The following is a 25,793-nucleotide window of genomic DNA, read 5'->3' as shown; positions in this document are numbered from 1 at the left end:
CTCGTCCGCCTTTGTTCTTTCCCCTAGAAGACAACCCCCCTCCTCTCTGCATTCCGGAGAGTCTGTGTTCGTGTAGGTTCTCCTAGGCTTAGCAGCCGCAGCAAAACACCCAATCCCCTGCCCTTTGAGGATTTCTGCAAATTCGACAAAGGACTTCTAAATAATCGCAAGGTCAGGGCAGCGCCTGTGGCTCAGTAATAGGGCGCTGGCCTCATATGATGGAGATGGCGGGTTCGTAACCCGGCCTGGCCAAAAACTGGAAACAAATAATAATAATAATTGGAAGGTCAAAGGGAGGGAAAAGTTATCAATTAGCCCTTCATACAGAACCAAAGCAAACCAAACAAATCTACATTAATACAACAAATCAAAACTTGGATCTTCAGAAGAAAACTTTTTAGCCTTAATTCTTAAATACGGAAATCAGAAATGCTGTAATAATGACTGGTTTTTGAAAACCAGCCAAGATGCCACACTACTGATGTCTCTCTCTCTCTCTCTCTCCCCCACACACCCCATGACTCCCTGTACAGACTCACGGTCCCTGGCTCGGAATCACCTCAACTCCAGTGCCCACAGACGTTAAACTCTCGCCACCAGCGACTTCCGCTTCCTGGCCTAAGTCTTTCTCTCACCGACCCACATACCCCTGCAGCGACTATACAGGTTCGGTGACAGCCGAGACCCCGGGCGTTTCCCCGCCGCCGACAGGTCCCTTCTGCGGCCCAGGTCAGAGCTTTCAACAGAAGGGGACACCAGGTGGGCTCGGAACGGCGCGGGCGCCGGCTCCCGGGCACCGCAAGAGAGCGGTCGCCGGGTCCCCCGGAGGAGTGCGGCGGGGGGCGGGGGAGGGCCGGTCTGTGGGAGGCAGAGGGTTCCCTGGGGAGACTGCCCGAACCCGGGCCACTTAGAGGCTGAGCAGGCTACGCGCCCCGCCTTCCAGGGCCTCGGCTGTGACTAACTCCTGCCTGGAGGTGGAGGCCGAGGGGGAGCAGCTCGGTGGTACAGTCCACCGGCTGGTTCCTGGGCCACCGGGAAATCCCACTGGGGAACGTCGAGTAGGGGGTCGCGGGCTCCGCGGTAGAAATGACCCTTCACTTAAGATGGCGGCTCCTGTAAAGACACTCCCAAGGGGACAGCCATGTTCCTCTCCTGACAATGTCACTAAAGAAAATTAGAAAGCCCGCCTCCTCTTGGGCACACAAGCACACGCACGCACCGACACGGTGTAAGCGTCTCTGGAACCATCGCGGGCAAGCGGAGCTTCCTGCTGACACCGAGCATGTGCACATCTAGTCCAGATGCTCCAGGGTCTCAAGAAGCTGTTGCAGGACTTAAGGCTCTGGGAGTTTAATTTAAGACGGATTTAGGACCAGGCCAGTTAAATACAGAAGTAATTATGGGAGTGTTATGACAGCGATTTTGTACTTAGTGATGGTGCTCAGTAGGGTGAGTTGATAGGGCTTCTCTGTGGTCCCTTACAGGGAAGTGCAGAGAGTGAGTGATGGATTTGTGGGTGAGTGATGGGGTCGGTAGGGAAAATGATGGGGACGCTAGAATGTGATGGGGCATGCAGGGGTAGTATTCGGGAGGGTCTGTGGGTGAATGATGCAGAGTCTCTAGGACGAAGGATGAGGAGTCCATGGGGTGAGTAATTTGGGTCTGCGGGGTGAGTGGGGGAGGTCTGTGAGGTGGGGGAGGTCTGTGAGGTGTGGGATGAGCTTTACCGGGTGGGTGGCCAAGGTTTCTGTGGGGTGAGTGATGCATTTATTTGGGACTAGTGAAGGGGGGACTGTGGAATCAGATGTGCAGCTTCTTGGGATCAGTGATAGGTGGTCTTTAGGTCTGAGATAAAGTTGTTTGAAAAATCTTTTGACCTTGTCGGTCTGGTCTTCCTATATCTTTGTTTTCTTTATTATTAATTTCTACTTCTGATTTTGTTATTTTTTTGGGGGGGGCAGTTTCTTTTGCTCTCATTTTTATTCCTAAATTCAATGTTTATCTCATCACTATTCATTTTCTTTTATAGTATAAGCATTAAGGTTTTGAATTTTTCTCTAAGAACGCTTTAGCACCGTGTCACAAGTTTTTATATGTAGCATTTGCACTATAGTTTACTTCTAAATGTTTTTAAGGTCTGCTTTGATTTTCTCTCTAACTCCCGACTTGTTTAGATATGAGATTTTGATTTCCAAAAACGTTGACATTTTTGTTACTGATTTCTAAATTGCGGTCAGAGAGTGTCATTTAATTGATAATTAGGTGCAAAAATGTTTTTAATTCAATACATACCACCAAATTATTTTCCAAAACTTTTGTTGTAAAATTGGAACTTGCACCAGCAACATATAGAAAGACTGATTACAAAATCCTCTCCCACACTGGATGTTGTTGCTTTTTTTGTTTTCCTAATTCTGAAGGCCAAACACAGGGATATCTAGTTTGCCTTGATGTGCATTTTCCTGACTAGTGGTTGAACATCTTTTCATATTTATTGGCCACTGAAATGTATTTGTAAAATTTTTCATATCCTTTGCTCTTTCCCCCCTTTATCTCTGTATCTTGACTATTGAAAAGTGTCTTTCACCTTTAATTAGAAAAAATAATCACCTAGTTAGATACATCTTTTTCCTTTAAAGATACTGAGTTTCTTGTCTTGTCTAGTGAGTTCTCCCCATTTCATGCTTAAATATATGCTTTAAATTAGTTTAGTTTATTTATTTTTGAGACCAGATCTCATGCTGTCACCTGGGCGTCATCATAACTCACTGCTACCTTACACTCCTAGGCTCAAGTTATCCTTTTTTCTCAGCCTTCTGAGTAGTTGGGACTACAGGCCCACCCCACCATGCCTGGGTAACTGTTAAATGTTTGTAGTGATGGTGGTCTTACTGTGTTGCTCAAGCTGGTCTCGAACTCTTGGCCTCAAGAAACCCTCCCAACTTGGCCCCTTAATGTGTTAGGATTACAGGCAGGAGCCACCATGCCTGGCCTTAAATTTATTTTAATATATAGTTTTTAATTTTTAACGTTTAATTTTAGTCCAGCTGGAATTTATTCTGGTGTGTGGGAAGAGATGGGATCAGTTTGTATTTTCCATTTGAATAGACAGTTTGCAAGCACCAATCATTAAATGAATACCCTTTTCTAAATTAAATGCCACTTGGTCACAAAAATCCCCAAATGTATATTGTTTTATTTCTGGACTCTATTTGTTCTTCTGATATATGTATCTACTCCCTTTTAAAACTTTTATTGACTTTAGAAATTGTTTTAATATCAAATAGTGCTTGTTTTGCACATTTTTTTGCTGTTTTCTTTCATGTTCTCAAGCATTTATTCATCCATGTGAATGTCAAAACAATTTTATCTCATTTCAAATATAACCATTAAAAATTACAATATTTGGGACTTGGAGCCTATAGCACAGTGGTTATGGCTCCAGCCACATACGCCAAGGCTGGCAGGTTCGAAACCCCCCGGGCCAGCTAAATGACAATGACAACTGCAATAAAAAAATAGCCTGGCATTGTGGCAGGCGCCTGTAGTCTCAGTTACTTGGGAGGCTGAGACAAGAGCCCAAGAGTTTGAGGTTGCTGTGAGCTGTGATGTCATGGCACTCTACGGAGGGCAACATAGTGAGACTCTGTCTCAAAAAAAAGGGGGGGTGGTGGTGCCTAGGGCTCAAAGGAGTAGGGCACGAGCCCCATATACCGGAGGTGGTGGGTTCAAACCCAGCCCCAGCCAAAAAACTGCAAAAAAAAAAAAAAATTATAATATTTGGTAGTTTTCTTGTTATAGGTCCAGTGCCTTTTTTTTAAAGTTTATCCTTAGATATTTTGTCTGTCCTTTGGCCATCACTGTGAATAGCATATATATTTTTTTCTATTTCCATAGAGGAAATCTATTGATATTTGAATTTTATTTCTTATCCAATCCAATTATCAAATTCTCATATAAATCCCAGTTGCTTTTTATAGCCTCTTAGATATCATATTACATCCAATTAAAATGATATTCTCTTTTCCTTTCAAATATTTATTTTGATCACTTATCTTCTATTGTATTAGCTAGAGCTTTTGGAAAAATGTCGAGTGATACTTGATAGAAAGTATTGAAAGAGTGGCACTCGACTGGCAGAGATCTCACAGACCACCAAGGCTTGTATGAAAGGTCTTTATTGATGAGGGAGGGATACTGCAGAGCAGCACCAAGGAGGAGAGAAAAAGAGAGAGAGAGAGAGAGTAAAGAGAGAGGAGAGAAAAGGGGGGAGAGGGGAAGGGTGGGAGCGAGAGAGAGAAAGAAGAGAGTGCACCTTTATATAAATTCGGTTAGGGGAAGTCTTAGAATGGTGATGGGATGGTAGAATAGCCAATAAGGAGTTACTGCTGTGGCGGGAAGAGCCATTAGGGGCAGGCCATAAGTTTGAAATTTTCAGCGGGTAATTGGGACAAGGAGATTAGGTAAGTTTTGTGACTGGGGCAATTACCTAACATTCCTCCCTTCTTGATATGTTAAAAATAGGGGATTGGCCTTGGGATAGGGGATGTTGAGTTCTCTCTTCTGTAGCTTCTTCCTGCTGAGAGGGGCATGTAGTTTCAATTGGCCAACTAGAGGACGATTATGATCTTTTTCGCTGGGAGGATGTAAGTTTTTGCTTTCAGACTGCCCTTTTAGCGGTTGTTGTTTAGATGTGGTGTTCAGGAAAGTCTTGTGGCCTGGAGTAGAGTGTAGCCTATTCACGAATAGCAGTTTCTTTTTGTTGTAGGTTGGGAGCTGTATCTGGGGTGTAGGTTTGGAGCACCAACTGAGTAGTTACCTGTTGAGATAACTTTGCGAGTTGAGTTTGAATAAAGCGAGTTACTGAGTAAGAAATGTTAGCTGTTCCTGTGCCTATGCCAGCCTTGATTCTCACTGCTGTCAGTAAGGGCAGTATGGCAGCTTGGGCAGTCCGTTTCATATGGGTTGTTGGATAGAGAGAAAGAGGAGGCACTGGAACAGGTTTATCTCATGTAATAATTTTAAAATCAGGTAGCAACAGAACTATGGAACAGAGACTCTGATTGTGGACAGGGGGAATTCGGTATATTTTTTTTCCATAGAGAAATTGGAAGGAAGGATGGCACTTTCTGTGTAACTTCTTTTTTGGCTTGGAAGGGAAAGTGACTATATTAGAGCACTTTGATGGGTTTAGACCCAATAGGGGAGTGGTGATGGTAAAGTTGAAGCGAAGAGGGTATGACTGCATGACTTGATTAAGTGAGGTCATAAAATGTTTAGTTGTGTGTGTGTAAGTTGTTAAATTAAGAGATGCAGGGTCTGTTTTAGGATGAAATCCCCTAGCCTGGTGAGTTGGAAAGTGTGGGAGGCAAGACTTTTTTTGTGGGTTGGAGTGTTGGTAGATCTCACAGGATGATGTAAATTGATTTAGAAATTCTGAATCTATCTGTGAGAGAGGAAAGAAAGCTTTGAGAAATTGTAGTAAAGTCTGAGAGTTGGGGTGAAATAACTTGTGGAGATAGTTGAGGAGGTTATGAGTGGGAGGTTGATTAGTTTCCTTTACTGTAGCAGCAATAGGAGTGGAAATAAGTAGGAAGTGAGAGGAGGTGTCAGGAGATGAGTGCTGGAGAGCAGTTGTACGTGCTGTATGGTTGGCTCAGTTGTTACCCTTTAATGTAGGTAAGTGGTGAGATTGATGCGAATGGTAATGGACAATGCCTATAGTCTTAGGTAATTTAGAAGCTTCTAGTAGTTTGATAATGAAGTGAGAGTTAAGAATAGGGTTATCTTTGGTGTTACATAAGCCTTGCTCTTTCCATATAGCTGCATGGAATAATAATATGTGGAATGCGTACCTAGAATCAGTATAGATAGTGAGAGATTTATCTCATGATAGGGTGAAGGCTCTGGTTAGTGCTATTAGTTCTGCTTGTTGGTTAGTGGTGGAAGAGGGCAGAGAGTATGCCTCGATGACCTCATTGGAGGACACAATCGCATAGTCTGCTCTATGAGTTCCCTTATACATAAAGGAACTGCCATCTGAAAACCAGAGATTAGTATCAGGAAGAGGTCCTTCTTGTATGTTGGAGAGGCAAGGGAGAAGAGTGTCTAGTGTTTTAAGACAATCTTGAGTGGGTGATGAGTCAGAGGGAGTAGGCAAGAGGGACACAGGATTTAGTGTGGGACATGTGTTAAAAGATAATGATGGGTCACATAAGAGAGAGGTTTGAAAGTTAAGAATGCGGTGTGGTGGCAGGGTTTGAAGATTTTTGTGTGTTAAAAGATCAGATAGAGAATGGGGGGACAGGACAGTAGTAGGAGAACCGAAAGTGAGTTTCTTCGATTCTTGTATTAGAGTAACTGCGGATGCCAAAGCCTTGAGACGAGGGGCCCAACCTCGAATAGTGTGATCTAATTGTTTTGAGAGATAGGCAATTGTATCAAAGGTGGGGCCTAGCTTATGTCCAAGCACGTCGAGAATAAACCAATGGTTTTCTGTAATATATAGGAGGAAGTGGCAAGAAAGATCAGGAAGGTGGAGGGCTGGAGCTTCTATTAAAGTATGCTGTAGAGATTTAAAAGAAGTGGAAATGGAGGTTAGGAGAGGTTCATGAGGGTCACCTCGAGTAGCATTATATAAAGGAGCAGCTAGGAGAGAAAAGTTGGGAATCCATGCTCTGAGGTATTCAGCTAACCCTAAAAAGGAGATGAGTTCTTGTTTTGTGGTGGGTAGAGGAAAGTCGCAAAGAAGACTTTTTCTGTCTATGGTAATAGCTTTGAAGTCTGGGGACAAAAGGACATTAAGGTAAGTGACTTTTTGTTGGAATAATTGAACCTTTGAGGGAGAGACCCAATATCCTCTATCTGCAAGGAAGTTAAGGAGGGAATAGCTGTTTTGCTTAGAGTCATGTAAGGTGGGACTATAGATCAGGAGGTCATCAACACACTGAACTAAGGTTGAAGGAGAGGGATCATAGGACTGGAGGTCTCGTGATAATGTCTGGCTAAATAAGTGGGGGTTGTCACGAAATCCCTGGGGGAGTATAGTCCAGGTAAGTTGGGAAGAAGTCTGAACAGTAGGGTCAGTCCATGTGAAGGCAAATAGGTTTTGGTAACTAGGATGTAAGGGAATGGAGAAGAAGGCATCTTTGAGATCTAGCACAGAGAAATAAGTGGTTCGAGGTGGGATGGTTGATAGGAGGGTGTATGGATTAGGGATTACTGGGTGTATAGGAATGACCGTGGAGTTGATGAGTCTTAGATCTTGTACTAAGCCATAGGTGTCATTAGGTTTTTAAGTTGCTAGTATGGGAGTATTATATGGTTGTAAAAATTCTTTTTCCTGGAGATTCTATATAATAGGTTGAAGTTTTAGGAGACTAGATTGGGGAACTGGATATTGACGTTGAGAAGGAAAAACAGAGGGGTCTTTTAGTTTAACAAGAATTGGAGAGCAGAAGGTAATTGAGGGGGTTTTAGTATCTCAAAACTTAGGATTTATTTGCTCTGGTGGAATGGGCCAGGGTGAGGAGTCTTTGATGGCTTGGGAAAGGATGAGGTAGAATGAGGCAGAAGGAGATGGGTCATTGTCTATCAATTTAAGATTAAAAGTGAGGGCAGTACCTAATTTGGAAAGTATGTCACGTTCCAGAAGGGGAATTGGACAGGAAGGCAATACCAAAAAGGAATGTATAAATGAGAAATTGCCAATCATGCAGTGTAAAAAAGGAGTTTGATGTGGACGGTGGGAAAAACCCTCTACTCCGACAATAGAGGTTGGTGACAGGGAGGTAGGATTGCTGAACTCTTTAAGAACTGAGAAGCTAGCTCCTGTGTCTAATAGGAAGGCCATCATCCTATCTGCCACCATCAGGGTTACCCTTGGCTCTGCAGAGGTGATATTTGTCAGGTGAGAGAAGCCAGGGTCCTGTCAGTCTTCAGAAGAGGCAAGCCCCAATAAGTCTGCTGTAGGTGCCGCAGGTTGGCTGGCCCCATGTCCTCTCTGGGCCAAGGGGCAGTCAGCCTTGCAATGGCCCTTTCTTTTGCAGAGAGGGCATGGCCCTGGTGGAGGCATAGGATTAGGGCAACGTTGTACCCAGTGGCCTTCTTCACCGCATTTGTAGCACGGTCCAGGTGGTTGAGTCATGAGGCGACCTTTGGCCCCTGATGACTTAGGCAGGTTAGGAATGATGGTCTCAGTGACACTGTAATGTTTTGAGCTAGCATTTGATAATCTTGAGTTTGATTTTTTTTTTTTTTTTTTTTGGAAAACATCATCTCACCCCATGTAAACCTTAAAGGCTGTGTCTCAGATCACAGCCTAGGGTGTAAGTGGTCCATGCTCCAAGCACTTCAGCTTGAGTTTGATGTCGGTGTAACTTTGGTTAAAGAAATATTTCATGAGAATGTTTTTTCCCATCTATTGTTTCAGGATCTAAGTCAGTATACTTAACAAAAGCCTTGGTAAGGCGTTAGAGGCAAACTGAAGGATTTTCAGACTTATCTTGTATGACTTCCTGTAATTTATCATAATTGATAGCCTTTTTGGTGGAAGCTCTATGTTTGTAAAGAATGCAGGTAATAAAAATGTCTCTACTTTTTCTCCCTGCAATATTATTATAATTCCAATTTGGCTGGGAGTTAGGGACTGCGGTGTCACCTGTAGGATGCTCATTGTTTGACATATGAAATTGATCTGCTGCCTCTTTTGCCCTCTCCTACACTCATTTGCATTTGTCATAGGTTAGGGTATTAGCTGAAATAACAAAAATATCATGCCAGGTAAGTTGATAGAACATAGTAATAAATTGAAACTCTTGAATAAAATGAGAAGGATTAGAAGTAAAGGAGCCTAGTCTAACCTTAAGGTGTGTGAGTTCAGTCATGGGGAAAGGAACATAAACAGAGACTATGTCATTGACTCCGGCTACCTTGCAGAGCAGAGCCAGGAAGTTAGAGGGAGCTGAAGGTCCCTCTAATTCTGGAGACTGATGGGAGTGGGAGTGGATGAAGGATGAGTAGTGGACGTAGTAGAAGTAATTTGCAATTTGTCTACATTGTTACATGGTGGCAGTGTAGGACCATTATGTGGAGGAGCTGGAGCAAGAAAGGGGCAAAGAGGTCCGGAAGTGTTTCTTGGAGCAGCCAGCAGAGGACTGAGACACGACACGGAAGAACTTTGAGGGCTAGTTGGAGGGGAAGAGTTAGGAGACGAGTTCAGATTGGTTGGTGGGGAAGTAGGAGGGACAGAGGGTGGAGGCAACTGTGTGGTTGAGGGAGGAGCCAAATATGGTGGAGCCAGAACAAGAATTACTCTGGTTTTGGAACCAGTGTCCACTTGTCTGCAATGTGGAGTTTCATCTGCTGGGTTAAATAGGTTTGGTTTAGGGAGATAGAGAGTAGAAGAGCCCTTTGCTACAAGAATTTTGGAATTACCTGAACATAAAGTAGGCTTGGTTCTAAGATATGAGCAGCCCTGAACATAGGGGACCTCGCTCCATTTGCCAAGGCACTCACAATAGTTATATAAGTTTCGAATTAAAGAAAAATCAAATGAACCATAGTTTGGTTAGATACTTTGGTTTTCTAGTTTGTAAAGTGGCCAAACTTGGGTAGAGTGTTTAATTATTTTTTTTGGCTTTAAGCCTAATCCTAATTCTACTAGGTGGAGTAATAAGCATCCCAAGGGGGAGTTAGGTGGGACAGAATGGCCTGCATCCATGATGATTTGTCGGAGGAATAAACATGAGCAGAATCACCCGAGGACCAGGACAAAGGGTGGATGTCTCCACTGCTTTATTGCTGGCCATAAAGATGAGAACACAGTCTAGGATAGTTGTCACTGTACCCCAGATCAGTGTCAGAGGAGAGGAGGCTGAGGAGAGCTTGAGACCTGGTGCCAGGAATTTTGGTGCGAGGCATGGAGGCCCTGGGCTAGGCCACACAAAGTCAATGGGAATAGGGAACTGAAGCCTCGAGAAATTGGTGAATTGCCACGAATGTAAGCAACCCAGTGCACGATTAGGGAAAACTTGCTCCCATAGGGGTATTCATCAAGTCTGGATGAGTCTGGTGTTGAGTGCTGGTTAGAGCACCTTGGTGGATGAACACAAGCTGATGTGGTGGTGAGTGCTGGGAGTGTGAGAAGAGGACAGGAAGCCCCCAGGAGCAAAAACTCCATGGAAAGGGGTGGAAGCTACCCTTGGGAACATCCCCCAATTATATCCCACTTGTGACGCCAGATGAAAGGGTGGCACTTGTCCAGCAGAGATCTCACAGACCACCAAGGCTTGTACGAGAGGTCTTTATTGATGAGGGAGGGATGTTGTAGAGCAGCACCACGGAGGAGAGATAGAGATAGAGATAGAGATAGAGATAGAGATAGAGATAGAGATAGAGAGAAAGAAAAGAGAAAGGAGAGGAAAGGGGGGGAGAAAGCAAGAGTGAGAGGGGAGAGAGAGGGAGAGAGAGAGAGAGAGAGAGAAAAAAGGGATAGCTCACCTTTATATAAGTTCAGTTAGGGGAAGTCTTAGAATGGTGATGAGATTGGTAGAATAGTCAATAAGGAGTTACTGCTCTGGTGGGAAGAGCCATTAGGGGCAGGCCCTAAGTTTGAAATTTTCAGCGGGTAATTGGGACAAGGAGATGAGATAAATTTTGTGACTGGGGCAATTACCTAACAAGTATTGTTATCTTTATTTATTTATTGTTAAATCACAGCTGTCTGCATAATGCAATCATGGGGCACCATACACTGGTTTTATATATCATTTGACATATTTTCATCACACTGGTTAACATAGCCTTCCTGGCATTTTCTTAGTTATTGTGTTAAGACATTTATATTCTACATTTACTAAGTTTCACATGTACCCTTGTAAGATGCAGCATAGGTGTGATCCCACCAATCACACTCCCTCCACCCATCCTCCCCCTCCCCTCCCTTGCATCTCCCCCTTGCCCATATTTTTAGGTTATAATTGGATTATAGCTTTCACATGAAAGCCATAAATTAGTTTCATAGTAGGGCTGAGTACATTGGATACTTTTTCTTCCATTCTTGAGATACTTTACTAAGAAGAATTTGTTCCAGCTCCATCCATGTAAACATGAAAGAGGTGAAGTCTCCATCTTTCATTAAGGCTGCATAATATTCCATGGTGTACATATACCACAATTGATTAATCCATTCGTGGATTGATGGGCACTTGGGCTTTTTCCATGACTTAGCAATTATGAATTAGGCTGCAATAAACATTCTGGTACATATATCTTTGTTATAATGTGATTTTTGTTCTTTTGGGTATATACCTAGTAGAGGAATTGTAGGATCAAATGGCAGGTCTATTTTTAGATCTCTAAGTGTTCTCCAAACATATTTCCAAAAGGAACATTTTAATTTGCATTCCCACCAGCAGTGTAGAATGTTCCCTTTTCTCCACATCCATGCCAACATCTCTGGTGTTGAGATTTTGTGATATGGGCTAATCTTACTGGAGTTAGATGATATCTCAAAGTAGTTTTGATTTGCATTTCTCTGATGATTAAAGATAAGCATTTTTTCATATGTCCGTAGGCCGTGTGCCTGTTTTATTCAGAGAAGTTTCTCTTCAAGTCCCTTGCCCAGCCTGAGATGGGATCACTTGTTCTTTTCTTGCTAATACGTTTGAGTTCTCTGTGGATTCTGCTTATTAAACCTTTGTCTGAGACATAACCTGCAAATATTTTTAACCATTTTGAGAGCTGCCAGCTTGCTTTACTTACTGTGTTCTTGGCTGTGCAGAAATTTTTAGTTTGATCAGGTCCCAGCAGTGTATTTTTGAAACTGCTTCAATTGCCCAGGGGGTCCTCCTCATAAAATATTTGCCCAGACCGATTTCTTCAAGAGTTTTCCCTGCACTTTATTTTAGTATTTTTATGGTTTCATGTCTTAAGTTTAAATCTTTAATCCATTGAGACTCTATCTTAGTTAATGGTGAAAGGTGTGTGTCCAGTTTCAGTCTTCTACAGGTTGCCAGCCAGTTCGCACAGCACCATTTGTTAAATAGGGAATCTTTTTCCCCACTGAATGTTTTTAATTGGCTTGTCAAAGATCAAATAAGGATAAGTAGCTGGGTTCATCTTTTGGTTCTCTATTCTGTTCCATACATCTACCTTTCTGTTTTTGTGCCAGAACCATGCTGTTTCAATCACTATCAATTTATAGTATAGTCTGAGGTCTGGTAGCATGATTCCTCCTGCTTTGTTTTTATTTCTGAGTAATGTCTTGGCAATTTGAGGTTTTTTCTGATTCCATATAAAACGAAGTATTATTTTCTCAAGATCTTTAAAGTATGACAGTGGAGTTTTAATATGGATTGCATTAAAATTGTATATTGCTTTGGGTAATATGGACGTTTTAACAATGTTGATTCTTCCCAGCCATGAGCATGGTATGTTTTTCCATTTGTTAACATTTTCAGCTATTTCTTTTCTTAGAATTTCTTAGTTCTCTTTATAGAAATCTTTCACGTCCTTTCTTAGATAAACTCACAAATATTTCATGTTCTTTGGCACTACTGTGAATGGAATAGAGTCCTTAACTGTTTTTTCAACTTGACTATTGTTGGTATATATAAAGGCTAACGATTTATGAATGTTGATTTTGTAACCTGAGACACTGCTGTATTCCTTGATCACTTCTAAGAGTTTTGTAGTAGATCCCTGGTGTTTTTCAGATATACAATCATCATCTGTGAAGAGTGAAAGTTTGATCTCTTCTGACCCTATATACATACCCTTGATCACCTATTCTTTCCTAATTGCCATGGGTAAAACTTCCATAACAATGTTAAAGAGCAGTGGGGACAATGGGCAGCCTTGTCTAGTTCCTGATCTGAGTGGAAATGATTTCAATTTAACTCCATTCAATACGATATTGGCTGTGGGTTTGCTGTCGATGGCCTCTATCAGTTTAAGAAATGTCCCTTCTATACCAATTTTCTTAAGTGTTCTGATCATGAAGTGATGCTGGATATTATCAAAAGCTTTTTCTGCATCAATTGAGAGAATCATATGTTCTTTGTTTTTTAATTTGTTTATGTGCTAAATTGTATTTATAGATTTATGTATCAGCCTTGAGACCCTGGGATAAAACCGACTTGGTCGTGATGTATCATTTGTTTGATGTGTTGCTGGATTCTGTTTGTTAGGATCTTGTTGAATATTTTTGCATCTATATTCATTAGTGATATTGGTCTATAATTTTCTTTTCTTGTTGGGTCTTTTCCTGGTTTGGGGATCAGGGTGATGTTTGCTTCATAGAACGTGCTGGGTAGTATTTTTTCTTTCTCTCTATTTTGGAACAGGTTGAGTAATATACGTACTAGTTCCTCTTTAAAGGTTTGGTAGAATTGTAACGTGAAGCCATCTGGTCCTGAGCTTTTCTTTTTAGGGAGATTTTGTATGGTTGATGCTATTTCAGAACTTGATATAGGCCTGTTCAACATTTCCACTTGATTCTGGCTAAGTCTTGGAAGGTGATGTGCTTCCAAGTAGTGGTCAATTTCCTCAATTTTTATATTTCTGGGAATAAAATTTCTTGTAATAGTCATTAAGGATTTTTTGAATTTCTGAGGAATCTGTTGTTATTTCATTTTTGTCATTTCTGATTGATAAATTAGAGATTTTACTCTTTTTTTTCCTTGTTTGGTTAGCCAAAGGTTTATCTATTTTATTGACCTTTTCAAAAAACCAACTTTTTGATTTATTGATCTTTTGTATAATCCTTTTGTTTTCACTTTCATTTAATTTTGCTCTAATTTTGGTTATTTCTTCTCTTCTACTGGGTTTTGGGTTGGAATATTCTTCCTTTTTCAGTTGCTTGAGATGTCCCGTTAAGTTGTTAACTTACTCTTTTTCTGTTCTCTTGAGAAAGGCTTGCAGTGCTATAAATTTCCCTCTTAGGACTGCCTTTGCAGCATCCCAGAAGTTCTGATAGTCCGTGTCTTCACTGTTGTTGTGTTCCAAAAATTTGGTAATTTCCTTCTTAATCTCATCTATGACCCAGCTATCATTCAGCATAAGGTTATTTAACTTCTATGTTTGTGTATGAGTATGCAGATTCCTATTGTACTGAGTTCAACTTTTATTCCATGGTCAACCAAGAAGATGCAAGGAATAATTTCTATTTCTTTAAATTTACTGAGGTTAGACTTGTGACCCAAGATGTGATCGGTTTTGGGGTATGTTACACGGGCTGATGCGCCATATGTGTATTCATTTTTGTTGGGATGAAATGTTCTGTAGATGTCTGTTAAATCCAAATGTTGGATTTTAAGTTTAAATCTAAAATTTCTTTGCTCAGCTTCCTATTGGAGGATCTATCCAACACTGCCAAAGGATTGTTAAAATCTCTGACTATTATGGAGCTGGAGGAAATCCAGTTCCTCATGTCTGTTAGAGTTTCTCTTATAAATTGAGGCACATTTTGGTTGAGTGCATAAATATTAATAATTGACATCTCATCATATTTAGTATTACCCTTAACAAATATGAAGTGACCATTTTTATCCTTCCTTAGTTTTGTTGGTTTAAAGCCTATTGTATCTGCAAATAAAATTGCAACACCTGCTTTTTTCTGATTTCCATTTGCCTGAAACGTGGATGACCGTCCTTTCACCCTGAGTCTCTATTTATCTTTTAAGGTAAGACGAGATTCTTGTATGCAGCAGATATATGGTTTGAGGTTTTGTATCCAGTCAGCCAACCTGTGCCACTTTAGAGGACAGTTTAAACCATTCATATTAATGGAGAATATTGAAAACCCTGGGAAAATTTTGGGTATCAAGTTTTTCAAAAGTCCAGTGGACATTTTTAATCCTTTTGCCACTGTGGAATTTGGAGTTTGATCGAAAGTTTCTGAGTGAGTTTCCTTTTGTGGTATAGGATTGTGCTGGTCAATATAGAGGATAGGTCTGAGAATATCCTGAAGAGCTGGTTTAGTTATGGCAAATTTCTTCAACATATGAATGTCATTAAAGTATTTAATTTCTCCATCATAAATGAAACTCGGTTTAGCTGGATACAGGATCCTGGGTTGAAAGTAATTTTGTTCTAGGAGATTAAAAGTCGATGACTACCCTCTTCTGGATTGAAAGGGTTTTAGCAGAGAGATCTGCAGTCATTCTAATATTCTTCCCCTTGTTGGTTATGGTTTTCTTACATCCCCGGCTGCCAGAATTTTCTCCTTCATATTAACTTCAGTGAGGTTAATGATGATATTCCTGGGGGATGTCTTATTGGGGTTGAGTCGTGCTGGGGTTCTGAAACTGTCTGCTATCTGAATTTATATTCTCTTGGCATGTCTGGAAAATTCTCTTTCATAATTTCATGAAGAATAGCCTCTGTGCCTTGTGAAGCCACTTTATCCCTTTCAGGGATTCCTATGAGTCGGATATTAGCCTACTTCGAATTATCCCAGAGCTCTCTGAGAGAATTATCCGTTTTTGCTCTCCATTTCTCTTCCTGTTTGAGAGTTTTGGAGTGTTCATAAGCTTTGTCTTCAATGTCAGAAATCCTTTCTTCTGCTTGCTCCATTCTCTTAATGAGGGATTCTACTTTAGTTTTCAGATCTTTGAGGGGTACAAATTCCTTCTTCAATGTGTCAAAATCTTTGGTGATTTTCTCTTTAAATTCGTTGAATTCTTGAGGCAACTTTTGAATTGCTCCTGGAATTTCTATTTCGAACTTTTCCTCCATTTTCTATTAATCTTGTTTGCAATCCAAATTCTGAATTCAATTTCTGACATCTCGGCCATCTGTTTATGAATGGGATCTTTAGTTACATTTGGCATGTCTTTCCTTGGGGTGGGGATTTGATCTACTCTATTCATATTACCAGAGATTTTCCCCTGATTCCACCCCATGATTATTTTACACTGTTTGACTAGATGAATGGATAAAGAAAAGTTGGGTTCGGGGTTCTAGGAGTAGTGATTAACCAGCCCTTTGCCCAAAAGCTGGGTCTGGTATCTGTACGTTTTCCCCTGGAGCTTTGCCAAGGACCCGTACAGTGCTATGGCCTGAGAAACTGGGGACGTGCTTGGTTTGGTGGGGCTAAGTGGCTCTGTCTTGTTTTCAGCTGGTCTCTGCCCTACCCTAATAAATCAGTCACTCTGGGTTGAAGTCTCAGGTGTGGAGAAATGCCAGCGATTAAGTCACCCCCCCAGAGGCAACAATTGGAAAAGGAGAATCAATCCTTCCCACAACCACACACCCAGGGTACCACTTGGCTAGTCCTCGGGTGATTGGCCCAGTTCAAAAGGTCCAAATCCATTTTGTCAGTCAGCCCCTGTCTCAGGTGAGAGAGTTTAAAAGGTCTCTGGCCACTAGGTCACAGGTATCTGCTGACAACTCAAATATGACTTGCTCCAGTGTTCTGCGAGGTCAGGAGGATCCACCCAGCAAATAGATTAGTCTGGGAAGGTTGATGCCTCCTTCCCTGCACCTCTGTCACACCTAGTCATTGATACCCCTGCAGGGCTGTGACCCAGTTGCCTCCAATGAATAGATACTCCAGGGGTTTGCACTTGCCTGAATCACAGGGAGATCTATATCTCCTCAGGCTGCTGCTCTCTGCCACTATTAGGGTGGGGGAGGTGGGGCCTGACAACCTTGGGTGCTTAATGGAGGCTGGGGCTGTTCACTCAGTTCTACCTCTGCCCCGGATTGATGTTACTGACAGAACAGAACAACCTTGCAGAATATTTTCTGTCCCGGCTATCTTCCCCTGCAGAAGAGAGGCTGTTAGAGTTCACAGAACCTGTGACTCAGGCCCTGTTTTGCCGCTGCCTGGTCTCACTGCTGTTTGTATTCCAGTGGTACACGGTTAGCTGTCAGTTCCAGCCTCTGCCTGCCCTCCTTTTTCTGGGCTAATGATCCCCTGAGGGCTGGGTGTGTACCAGGCTCAGTAAAGCCGTCCTCTGGGTCAGCCCCACCCTGGAAATTTGCCGGCTCTGTACATGCGTATTCTAGTCCCCATGCTCCACCCAGGCTGGTACCACCTCAACCAAACCCTTTACTCATGGGGCCTGTGTTTCCATCCCAGATCTGTTCTGCCAGTGACTGCCACCAGAGAAGATGCCCGGCCTCCTCTGGTTGCCCAGAGAGATGGGAGTGTGACTCTGGAATATCCAGGCGTGAGCCCTATTGTTGCCAAAACGGCTGCTGCTCTGTGCTTCGGGGTACCACCACTTCTGTGTGGTTCCCTCTCAGCCAACTGTCCTCTCCTCACTCCTGTGCCACAGAATCAGCACTGAACAGCAGCAGTCCATGCCCTGTCCACACCTCTTGAGAAAATACCCAAGAATCTGTACTCCTGGGGGACAGGCCTCCAGACCTCAGAGTGAGAGTGGAGGGGAATGCTAGGAGCTCAGAATTGCCAGTAGAGAATATGTACAGTTTTATACAGTTTTATGCCTGGCAGGAGAGCTCCATGGCACCCTAGTAGGGGAAGTAGGTCCAATTTTTAGAGGATTTCTCTCATTGGGTATAATGGGAGGATTTTTGAACTCTGCTCATTTGTTTATGGAGTACTCTGAGCCGTTCTCATGGGGGAGGGGACTCCTTTCCTCTTGGTGATGTATTTTGTATCTTTTGTTTGTATCCTGCTTGCCTCAGCAGGATTGATGTGCGTTCTTCAACCTTCTCTCTTGGTGCAGCTCTAATCTGCCAGGTTACTTGCTAAATTTCTGTCCTCTAACTCTCCTTTTGGATGGGAGCCTCTGTGGAAAGCTGGCTTCAGTCAGCCATCTTGCCTCCGCCCCCCACAAGTATTGGTATCTTGTTGCTAATGTTAATGAATATAACTTGGACTTTTTTATTTAAGAGTGATAGCTGTTTATTTATTCATCCATCCATTCAACAATCACTTATTGAGAGAGAAATTTTTTTTTTGAACTTAAACAATTCTCTTACCTCAGTCTCCTGAGTAGCTGGGACTACAGGTGCCTGCCACAATGCCTGGCTATTTTTTATTGCAGTTTGGCCAGCACCAGGTTTGAACCCGCCACCCTCGGTATATGGGGCAGCGCCCTACTCACTGAGCTACAGGCACTGCCCCAAACACTTATTGAGTACCTACCCTTTGTCAGATACTGAGTGTGGAACCCTGCTAAGCTGCTTACTAGCTATGATTTTTCTCCTAACAACCTAATTGATATAATTCATCCACCATAAAATTTATGCATTTAAAGATTATATAGTTCAGTGGTTTTTCTGAATTGTGGAACCATCACCACAATATCATTTTAGAATATTTCATCACCCTCAAATGACACGTTGTACCCATTAGCAATCATTCCTCAGTCTCACCCCTCACCTCTAGCCATAAGCAACCACTAATTTACTTCCTATCTCTATAGACTTGTCTATTCTAGTGAACATTTTTTTTTTTTTGAGACAGAGCCTCAAGCTGTCACCCTGGGTAGAGTGCCATGGCATCACAGCTCACAGCAGCCTCCAACTCCTGGGCTCAAGTGAGTCTCTTGTCTCTGCCTCCCAAGTAGCTGGGACTGCAGGTGCCTGCCACAACGCCCGGCTATTTTTTGGTTGCAGCTGTCGTTGTTTGGCGGGCCCAGGCTGGATTTGAACCCGCCAGCTCAGGTGTATGTGGCTGGTGCCTTAGCTGCTTGAGCCATGGGCGCCGAGCCTCTAGTGAACTGTTTATATAAATGGAATCGTAAAATATGTGGGGAGTATTTTTACTGCCTTTTTTTGTGGAGAGTGGGCTGTGAGAGTGGCAAGGCCTTCACAGCCTGAGGAGCATTCAGAGAATGAGCCCCCAACTGCTTCTCTGTTCCCAAAATAGCCACATTTCTTTCTTCATGCTCCCTCTGCCAGAAGTCACATAGCCCTTTATCTATTTAACTATGCAGAGATCCTTGAATCTCTCCCTTCTTTCTCCTTGTCATATGCTAACAAAGTTGAGCAGAAACCACTAAAGCACATTGTTCTTCCTTTGTTTTGGTAACTATGCAGAGATCCTCATGACCTCTCCCTTCTTAGTTCTTGTTGTATGTAATGAAGTTGAGTAGAAACTGTTAACAAGACGATTTGTCTCTATTTGAGTCATTTACAGTTTCCAATCATATTGTAAGACCAAAAATATGTCTTTTGTTTATGTTACCTCTCTGTAGAGAACCCTGTACAGATACTATAAAATAAAGCTGATTTTGTGCTTTGGGGGTGGCTGCAGCCATCAGCTCAGTCAGACCTTCCAATCCCATCCTTTATTTCTGTGTCTTCTCTTGTGTTATATTTTCCTCAATTCCCCATCAATTCCACTCTGGATCGCTCCCCTTTGCCATGCTGGTTCACGACATTTTTTCACTTAACATAATGTTTTCAAGGTTCATCATGTTATAGCATGTATCGGGACTGCATTCATTTTTTTATTATGGTAAGAGCACTTAATGTGAGATGTACCCTTTCAATATTTTTTTTTTTGAGACACAGTCTCACTATGTTGCCCTAGGTAGAGTGGGTAGCTGGGGCTAAAGATGCCTGCCACCATGCATGGCTAGTTTTTCTATTTTTAGTAGAGACGGGGTCTTACTCTTGCTCAGCCTGGTCTTGAACTCCTGAACTCAAGCAATACACCTGCTTCAGCCTCCAAGAGTGCTAGGATTACAGGCATGAGCCACGATAGGCACCCAGCATTCAATAATTTTTTAAGCACACAATACTGTTAACTGTAGGCATAATGTAACAGCAAATCTTTAGAACCTATTTGTAGGGTGCCGGTCTCATATACCGAGGGTTGTGGGTTCAAATCTGGCCCCAGCCAATCTGCAACAACAACAACAACAACAACAACAAAATAGCTGGGTGTTGTGGCGGGCCCCTGTTGTCCCAGCTACTTGGGAGGCTGAGGCAAGAAAATCACCTAAGCCTAGGAGTTGGAGGTTGCTGTGAGCATTGTGATGCCATGGCACTCTACTGAGGGCAATAAAGTGAGACTCTGTCTCTACAAAAAAAAAAAAAAAAATAGAAAAACTAGCTTTGTGTGCAGGTAGGTGCCTATAGTCCTAGCTACTTGGGAGGCTGAGGCAGGTGGATCGTTTGAGCCCAGAAGTTTGAGATTACTGTGAGCTGTGACGCCACAGCTCTGTACTGAGGGTGACAGAGTGAGACTCTGTCTCCAAAAAGAAAAAAAAAAAATGATTTCTAAGACTTCATGTGGTTCCATGCATTTCTGGTTTTACCTGCATGTGTTGAATGACCCTAAAGATTTATGCCAGTTAGCACTTCTTTATTGTGTATTTTATTATTAAAAAGCTCTCTCTTTTTTGTTAATCTGATCCATACTTTGGACCTTAATTTTTATCTTGATAATTATATTTTCAGACCTGCTTTCATTTTTTTTTTTTTGCATTTTCCTGATATATCATGTAGTTTTAAAATCCTTATTGAAATAGAATACGGAAAAGTGTATATACATCGTTCATGTTTAGGTTGGTGATTTTTTTTTTTTTTTTTTTTTTTTTGTAGAGACAGAGTTTCACTTTATTGCCCTTGGTGGAGTGCCGTGACGTCACACAGCTCACAGCAACCTCCAACTCCTGGGCTTAGGCGATTCTCCTGCCTCAGCCTCCCGAGTAGCTGGGACTACAGGCGCCCGCCACAACGCCCAGCAGGTTGGTGATTTTTTAACAGACTGAACAAACCTCCATAGCCACCACCTAGATGAAGAAATATCCATTATTACCTCTTAATAAGCCACGTGTTTGAAATTTATATAAATGTAATAATGCAGCATTGCTTCATTGCTCTTTTGGGTCTGGCTTCTTCGACTTAACATAATTTTCATGAGACTCATGCATGTTGAATCTAGCAATTCTTTTTTGTATAGTATTTCCTTATGTAAATATAGCACAACTTGTTTATCCCTTCTAATGTTGATGAGCTTTTATATAATGTCCCGTTTTGAATAAAGCTGCTATGAATATTATTGTACTTGTCTTTTGGTAAACATATATTCTCATTTCTCTTGAGTACATACCTAGGAGTGAAATAGCTGGGTCATAGGAAATTGCATGCGTTCAGCATTGATAGATACTACCAAACAGTTTTCCAAACGTCTGTACTATTTTATGCTTCTAACAAGCAATTTATGAGTTTCAGTTGTTCCACATCTTTGCCAGCTATTGGTTATTTATCAATTTTTTCCATTTTAGCCATTCCTGGCACATATGGAGGGCTATCTTATTGTCGTTTAATTTCTGTTTCCTTGCTACTTAATGTAGTTGAGCATCCTTTCATATGTTTATTTGCCATTTGTATATTTTCTTTGTAAAGTGCCTGTTCCTTTTATTCCTTTTGTATGACTTTTATTGATTTCAAGAAATTCTTGATATATTTGGGATTTTAATCACTTGTCAGATACATGCATTGCAGTTATCCTCTCCCACCATGGGATCTGCCTTTACATTTTTAATTTTGTCTTCTGATGAACAGAAGTCTTTAACATTTTAGTTTTGTTTACTTTTTGTTTACTTTTTCCCCAGGGTGGGTGGGATCAAATGGAAATCCTTAATTTTCATTTATTTTATATTTATTTATTTATTTATTTTTGAGATAGAGTCTCAAGCTGTTGCCCTGGGTAGAGTAACGTGGTGTCACAGCTTACAGCAACCTCAAACTCTTGGGCTCAAGTGATTCTCTTGCCTCAGCCTCCCAAGTAGCTGAGACTACAGGCGTCCACCACAAGGCTCGGCTTTTTGTTGTTGTTGTTGTTGCAATTGTCATTGTTGTTTTTTAGCTGGCCTGGGCTGGATTTGAACCTGCCAGCCTCGGTGTATGTGGCTGGCAGCCTACCCACTGAGCTATAGGCGCTGCCCAGAAATCCTTATTTTATTTTATTTTATTTTTTTGAGACAGAGTTTCACTGTGTCACTCTGGGTAGAGTGCCATGGTGTCTCAGCTCACAGCAACCTCAAACTCTTGGGCTTAAGTGATTCTCTTGCCTCAGCCTCCCAAGTAGCTGGGACTACAGGCGCCCACCACAATGCCTGGCTGTAGCAGCCCGTATAGCCTATGGTTAGGAGGAGTGAGAGTTATAAGAAATACCCATATAGCTCAATAATGGAACACCTTGGTGGAAAGGACAAAGGGAGGGATTTAGCTCTCCTAACAAGCATGAGAGCTCACGAGATGAGAGCTGTGGTGAATTGGCAGTCTCTACACCTGTGGTCTTGAGAGGCACAAGATCAGCCTTATATTAAGCTGGAGGAGAAGGCAGTCAGGAAGGAGCATGCGCATTCTATCACGGACCCGCTTACTCTGACTCTGTCTCCTCTTCTGCTTGCAGAATGCCAGCGCTGTGTCTCTCTGCTGAAGATTACCAAGCTATGCTAAAGACTAAGATCTATCTTTCTAAGAAGACTTCTTCGCTCTCTCTAAGACAGTCTCTCTCTCTCCAGCTAAAGTAAATGGCCCTCAGGCACCTAACAGACCTGAGCAAGGTAACTTAGTGGTCTGTGTCTGGAACCTAGTTAAGCTGGGCCGAGACCTGGCCAGTCTTGGGCCCTGACAAGTGGTGTCAGAAGTGAGGTGTGACACCGACTGTTTTTTTGGTTGCAGTTGTCTTGTTGTTTAGCAGGCCCTGGGCCTGGCTTAAACCTGCCAGCTTTGGTGTATGTGGCTGGTGCCCTACTCATTGAGCTATGGGCGCTGAGCCAGGAAATCCTTAATTTTGATATAGTCCAATGTAACAAACTTTTACTCTACCAGATATCAGGACTTAATATGAAGCACATTGATTAAGAAAGTGTAGGCTGGGTGCAGTGGCTTCACACCTGTTATCCCAGCTCTTTGAGATGTCAAAGAGCTTGAGGCCAGGAGTTTGAGACCAGCCTGGGCAACATAGCAAGACCCTGTCTCTACAACAAATAAATTAGCCAGACATGGTGGCATGTGCCTGTAGTCCCAGTGACTTAGGAGACTGAAGAAGGAGGATCCAGGCATTCTAGGTTGCAATGAGCTCATGCCTGTAATCTAGCACTCTGGGAAGCTAAGACAGGCGGATTGCTTGATCTCAGAAGTTTGAGATGAGCCTGAGCAAGAGTGAGACCCCATGTCTACTATAAATAGAAAAACTAGCTAGATGTGGTGGTGCATGCATGTAGTCCCAGCTATTTGGGAGGCTGAGGCAGTAGGATTGTTTCAGCCCAGGAGTTTGAAATTACTGTGAGCTAGGATGATGCCTTAATACTCTAGCCTGGGGCAACAGAGTGAGACTCTGTCTCCAAAAAAGAAAAAGAAAATGTGCTTTGGAGCCAGGCATATCTGGATTTGAATCCCTGTTATTCTCTTTAATCTGAGTGATCTTGGGACAAATTGTTTAATATTCCTGAATAGCCCTATCTGATGGTAAATGGGAATAATAATAATAATAGTAATGCTTAGTCCACAGGATAATTGTGAAAACTTAATGAAGTACCTAATAAATCATGCATTGTATCTTGTATTAAATAATAATAGCAATATTTAACATTAATTATGTCTCAGGTACCAAGTAGTTCTGTGTGCTTTAGGAACATCATTTCCTTTAACTTTAGCAACCTTCCTGTTTGAAGATGAAGAAACTCAGCCTAAAGTGACTTCCCCAGATTCCCACTATAATGTAGATGAGCTGGAATTCAAACCCTCATTTATTTTGCAACAAATCTCATGCAGTTTGCCCATATTCCTTGCTAATACTTGGCATTGGTTTTACCGAACTTTTCTCTGTCACAACATCCACCATAGCAAGTTACATCTTGGTGCCCCTAGGAAGTGTTTGTGGGTGAGTGTGGAGTGTCTAACATGTGGATACTGTCTTTCCAGGGTTTCTTGGAGCCTTTACAGAGTCCAGGCAGCAGACCTGGACTTAGTGAGAACTACAAGATCTTCCTTCTGACTTCACCCCAGCAGCTCTGGTTGAATCCACAGATGCCAGCCCAGCTTCAAGCTCCTGGGTCAGCAAGAGGGCCTGAGACCTGAGGCCCAGTATGGACATGGCAGCTAATGGAGACTCTCCCCTGTGGTCCCCAGCCCTGGCTGCAGAGGGACATGGCAGCTTATGTGAGGTGAGGATGGAGAGGACCCCAGGGGCAGGAGTTCATTCAGTGAGGAGATACCCCTGATCTGTCCCCAGGGCCTCAGGGCAGGGACAGGTAAGTCGCAAGTAGCAGCAGATTCCATACTTGCTGCCCCAGAAACAAATCAGGATACTCCACTGAGAGTGAGCACATGGCTGATGTCACCACATGCAGAGTCCTGTGGGTTTCAATGGAAAATGTGCCTTGGCTGATGGAGGGTGGGATGTGGAGGTTCCAGCCTCATGGCCTAGGGGACAGGGAGGCAGCTCCCTGTAGGGTGTCTGAGGGTGAGGTCTGAATGGAAGCAGCCATAGCCAGGGAGACACCCTCGTTATCCCCCTGAAGTGGCCCTTCCTTCTGCATCAGCTGTCTGTAGACACTCAGCTGATCCCCACCGCACCCCCCGCCTTATCCCTGGTTGCTGGGATCTGCTGATTTCCCCCCCAACCATCCAGATTTAGGTACAGAAAAGTTATTTTTCTTTGCAACTTAGAGACTGGCAAGGTAATAGTGCAACCACAGTCTCTAGGGCTCTTCTAGCTCTTACCCTTTTTTTTTTTTTTTTTGAGACAGAGTCTCACTCTGTCGCCCTGCCCTGGTAGAGGGCTGTGGTGTCACAGCTGACAGCAACTTCGAATTCTTGTGTTCAAGCGATCCTCCTGCCTCATCCTCCTGAGTAACTGGGACTATAGGCACCTGCCACAACTCCCAGCTATTTTTTTAGAGATGGTGTCTTTCTCTTGCTCAGCCTGGTCTTGAACTCCTGAGCTCAGGCAGTTCACCCACCTTGGCCTCTTAAGAGTACTAGGATTACAGCTGTGAGCCACCGCACCCAGTGTCTTCCCCCTTCTTTTAAAGATGAATAAAATGGCCTAAGAAACTGTATGATGGCTCTAGACTGGAGCCAGGTCCCCTGACTGCATCCTCCACCCTTCCCACACTGCTGCAGAGACCAAGTTTCCTGTTCAGAGTCCTCTTTGAGATTGTGTAAGCAGAGGAACACGATGAGCAAGCCTACCCTGCCTGGCAGCTCCCTCCTTTCAGACCTGCCTGTGGATACTGTCAGCTCTGGGGAGGGCTCCTTGTCACAGAGGCTTGGGGTCATGTGGTCATTAGATCATATTAAATTTTTAAGTATTATTTTGTTTTTTATAATTTCTCACTTCATTATAAGATATTAGAGAGGATAGGTTAACAAATAAAAGAGAATAAAAAATTACTCATAATTCCAACATTACTTAAAGTGAACCATTGTTGACATTAGCTATATTTCCTTTGAACCTTTAGCTAGATTTCCTTTTTCCTTGGTATGTGCGTGTCTGCATGTGTGTGGGTATACACGTGGTGCTGTAAGTGTGAATGCATACCATATACATATATAACCAAAGTTTGTTTTTTTTTTTTTGCAGTTTTTGGCCGGGGCTGGGTTTGAACCCACCACCTCCGGCATATGGGGCTGGCGCCCTACTCCTTTGAGCCACAGGCGCCGCCCATAACCAAAGTTTTTAAAATAGAATCATACTATTAAGTTATCTCTTTTTTAACTTAGCAAGTTAACAATTTTCTAGGCAGTAAATATTTTTCTTCATATGCATATGATGTCCATTTAGCCAGTCTGCTTTTTAAAAATTTGATTTAAAAAAATTTTTTTTTATTATTGGGGATTCATTGAGG

The 25,793-nt window shown here is 42.5% G+C and overlaps 1 protein-coding gene across 2 annotated transcripts in view; it reads left to right on the top strand.

Moving 5' to 3' along the window:
* The first annotated feature begins 583 nt into the window (after positions 1-583).
* ZNF41 (zinc finger protein 41) overlaps positions 584-25,793 on the top strand; it is a 64,428-nt gene continuing 39,218 nt past the window's right edge. The window contains exons 1-3 of one of the 2 annotated variants that reach the window (XM_053580676.1): positions 584-729; positions 22,349-22,502; positions 23,866-24,107. In XM_053580676.1, coding sequence (XP_053436651.1) covers positions 24,030-24,107 — 78 coding nt within the window. In that variant the 5' untranslated portion in view covers positions 584-729; positions 22,349-22,502; positions 23,866-24,029. The remainder of the gene's footprint in view (positions 730-22,348; positions 22,503-23,865; positions 24,108-25,793) is intronic. The other variant, XM_053580675.1, reaches the window with a different exon arrangement.

The sequence above is a fragment of the Nycticebus coucang genome, chromosome X (genome assembly GCF_027406575.1).
Source record: "Nycticebus coucang isolate mNycCou1 chromosome X, mNycCou1.pri, whole genome shotgun sequence".
In the NCBI taxonomy this organism is placed as follows: Eukaryota; Metazoa; Chordata; class Mammalia; order Primates; family Lorisidae; genus Nycticebus; species Nycticebus coucang.
Note: the sequence above shows the minus strand (reverse complement) of the source record. Positions and strands in the feature narration are given on the sequence as shown.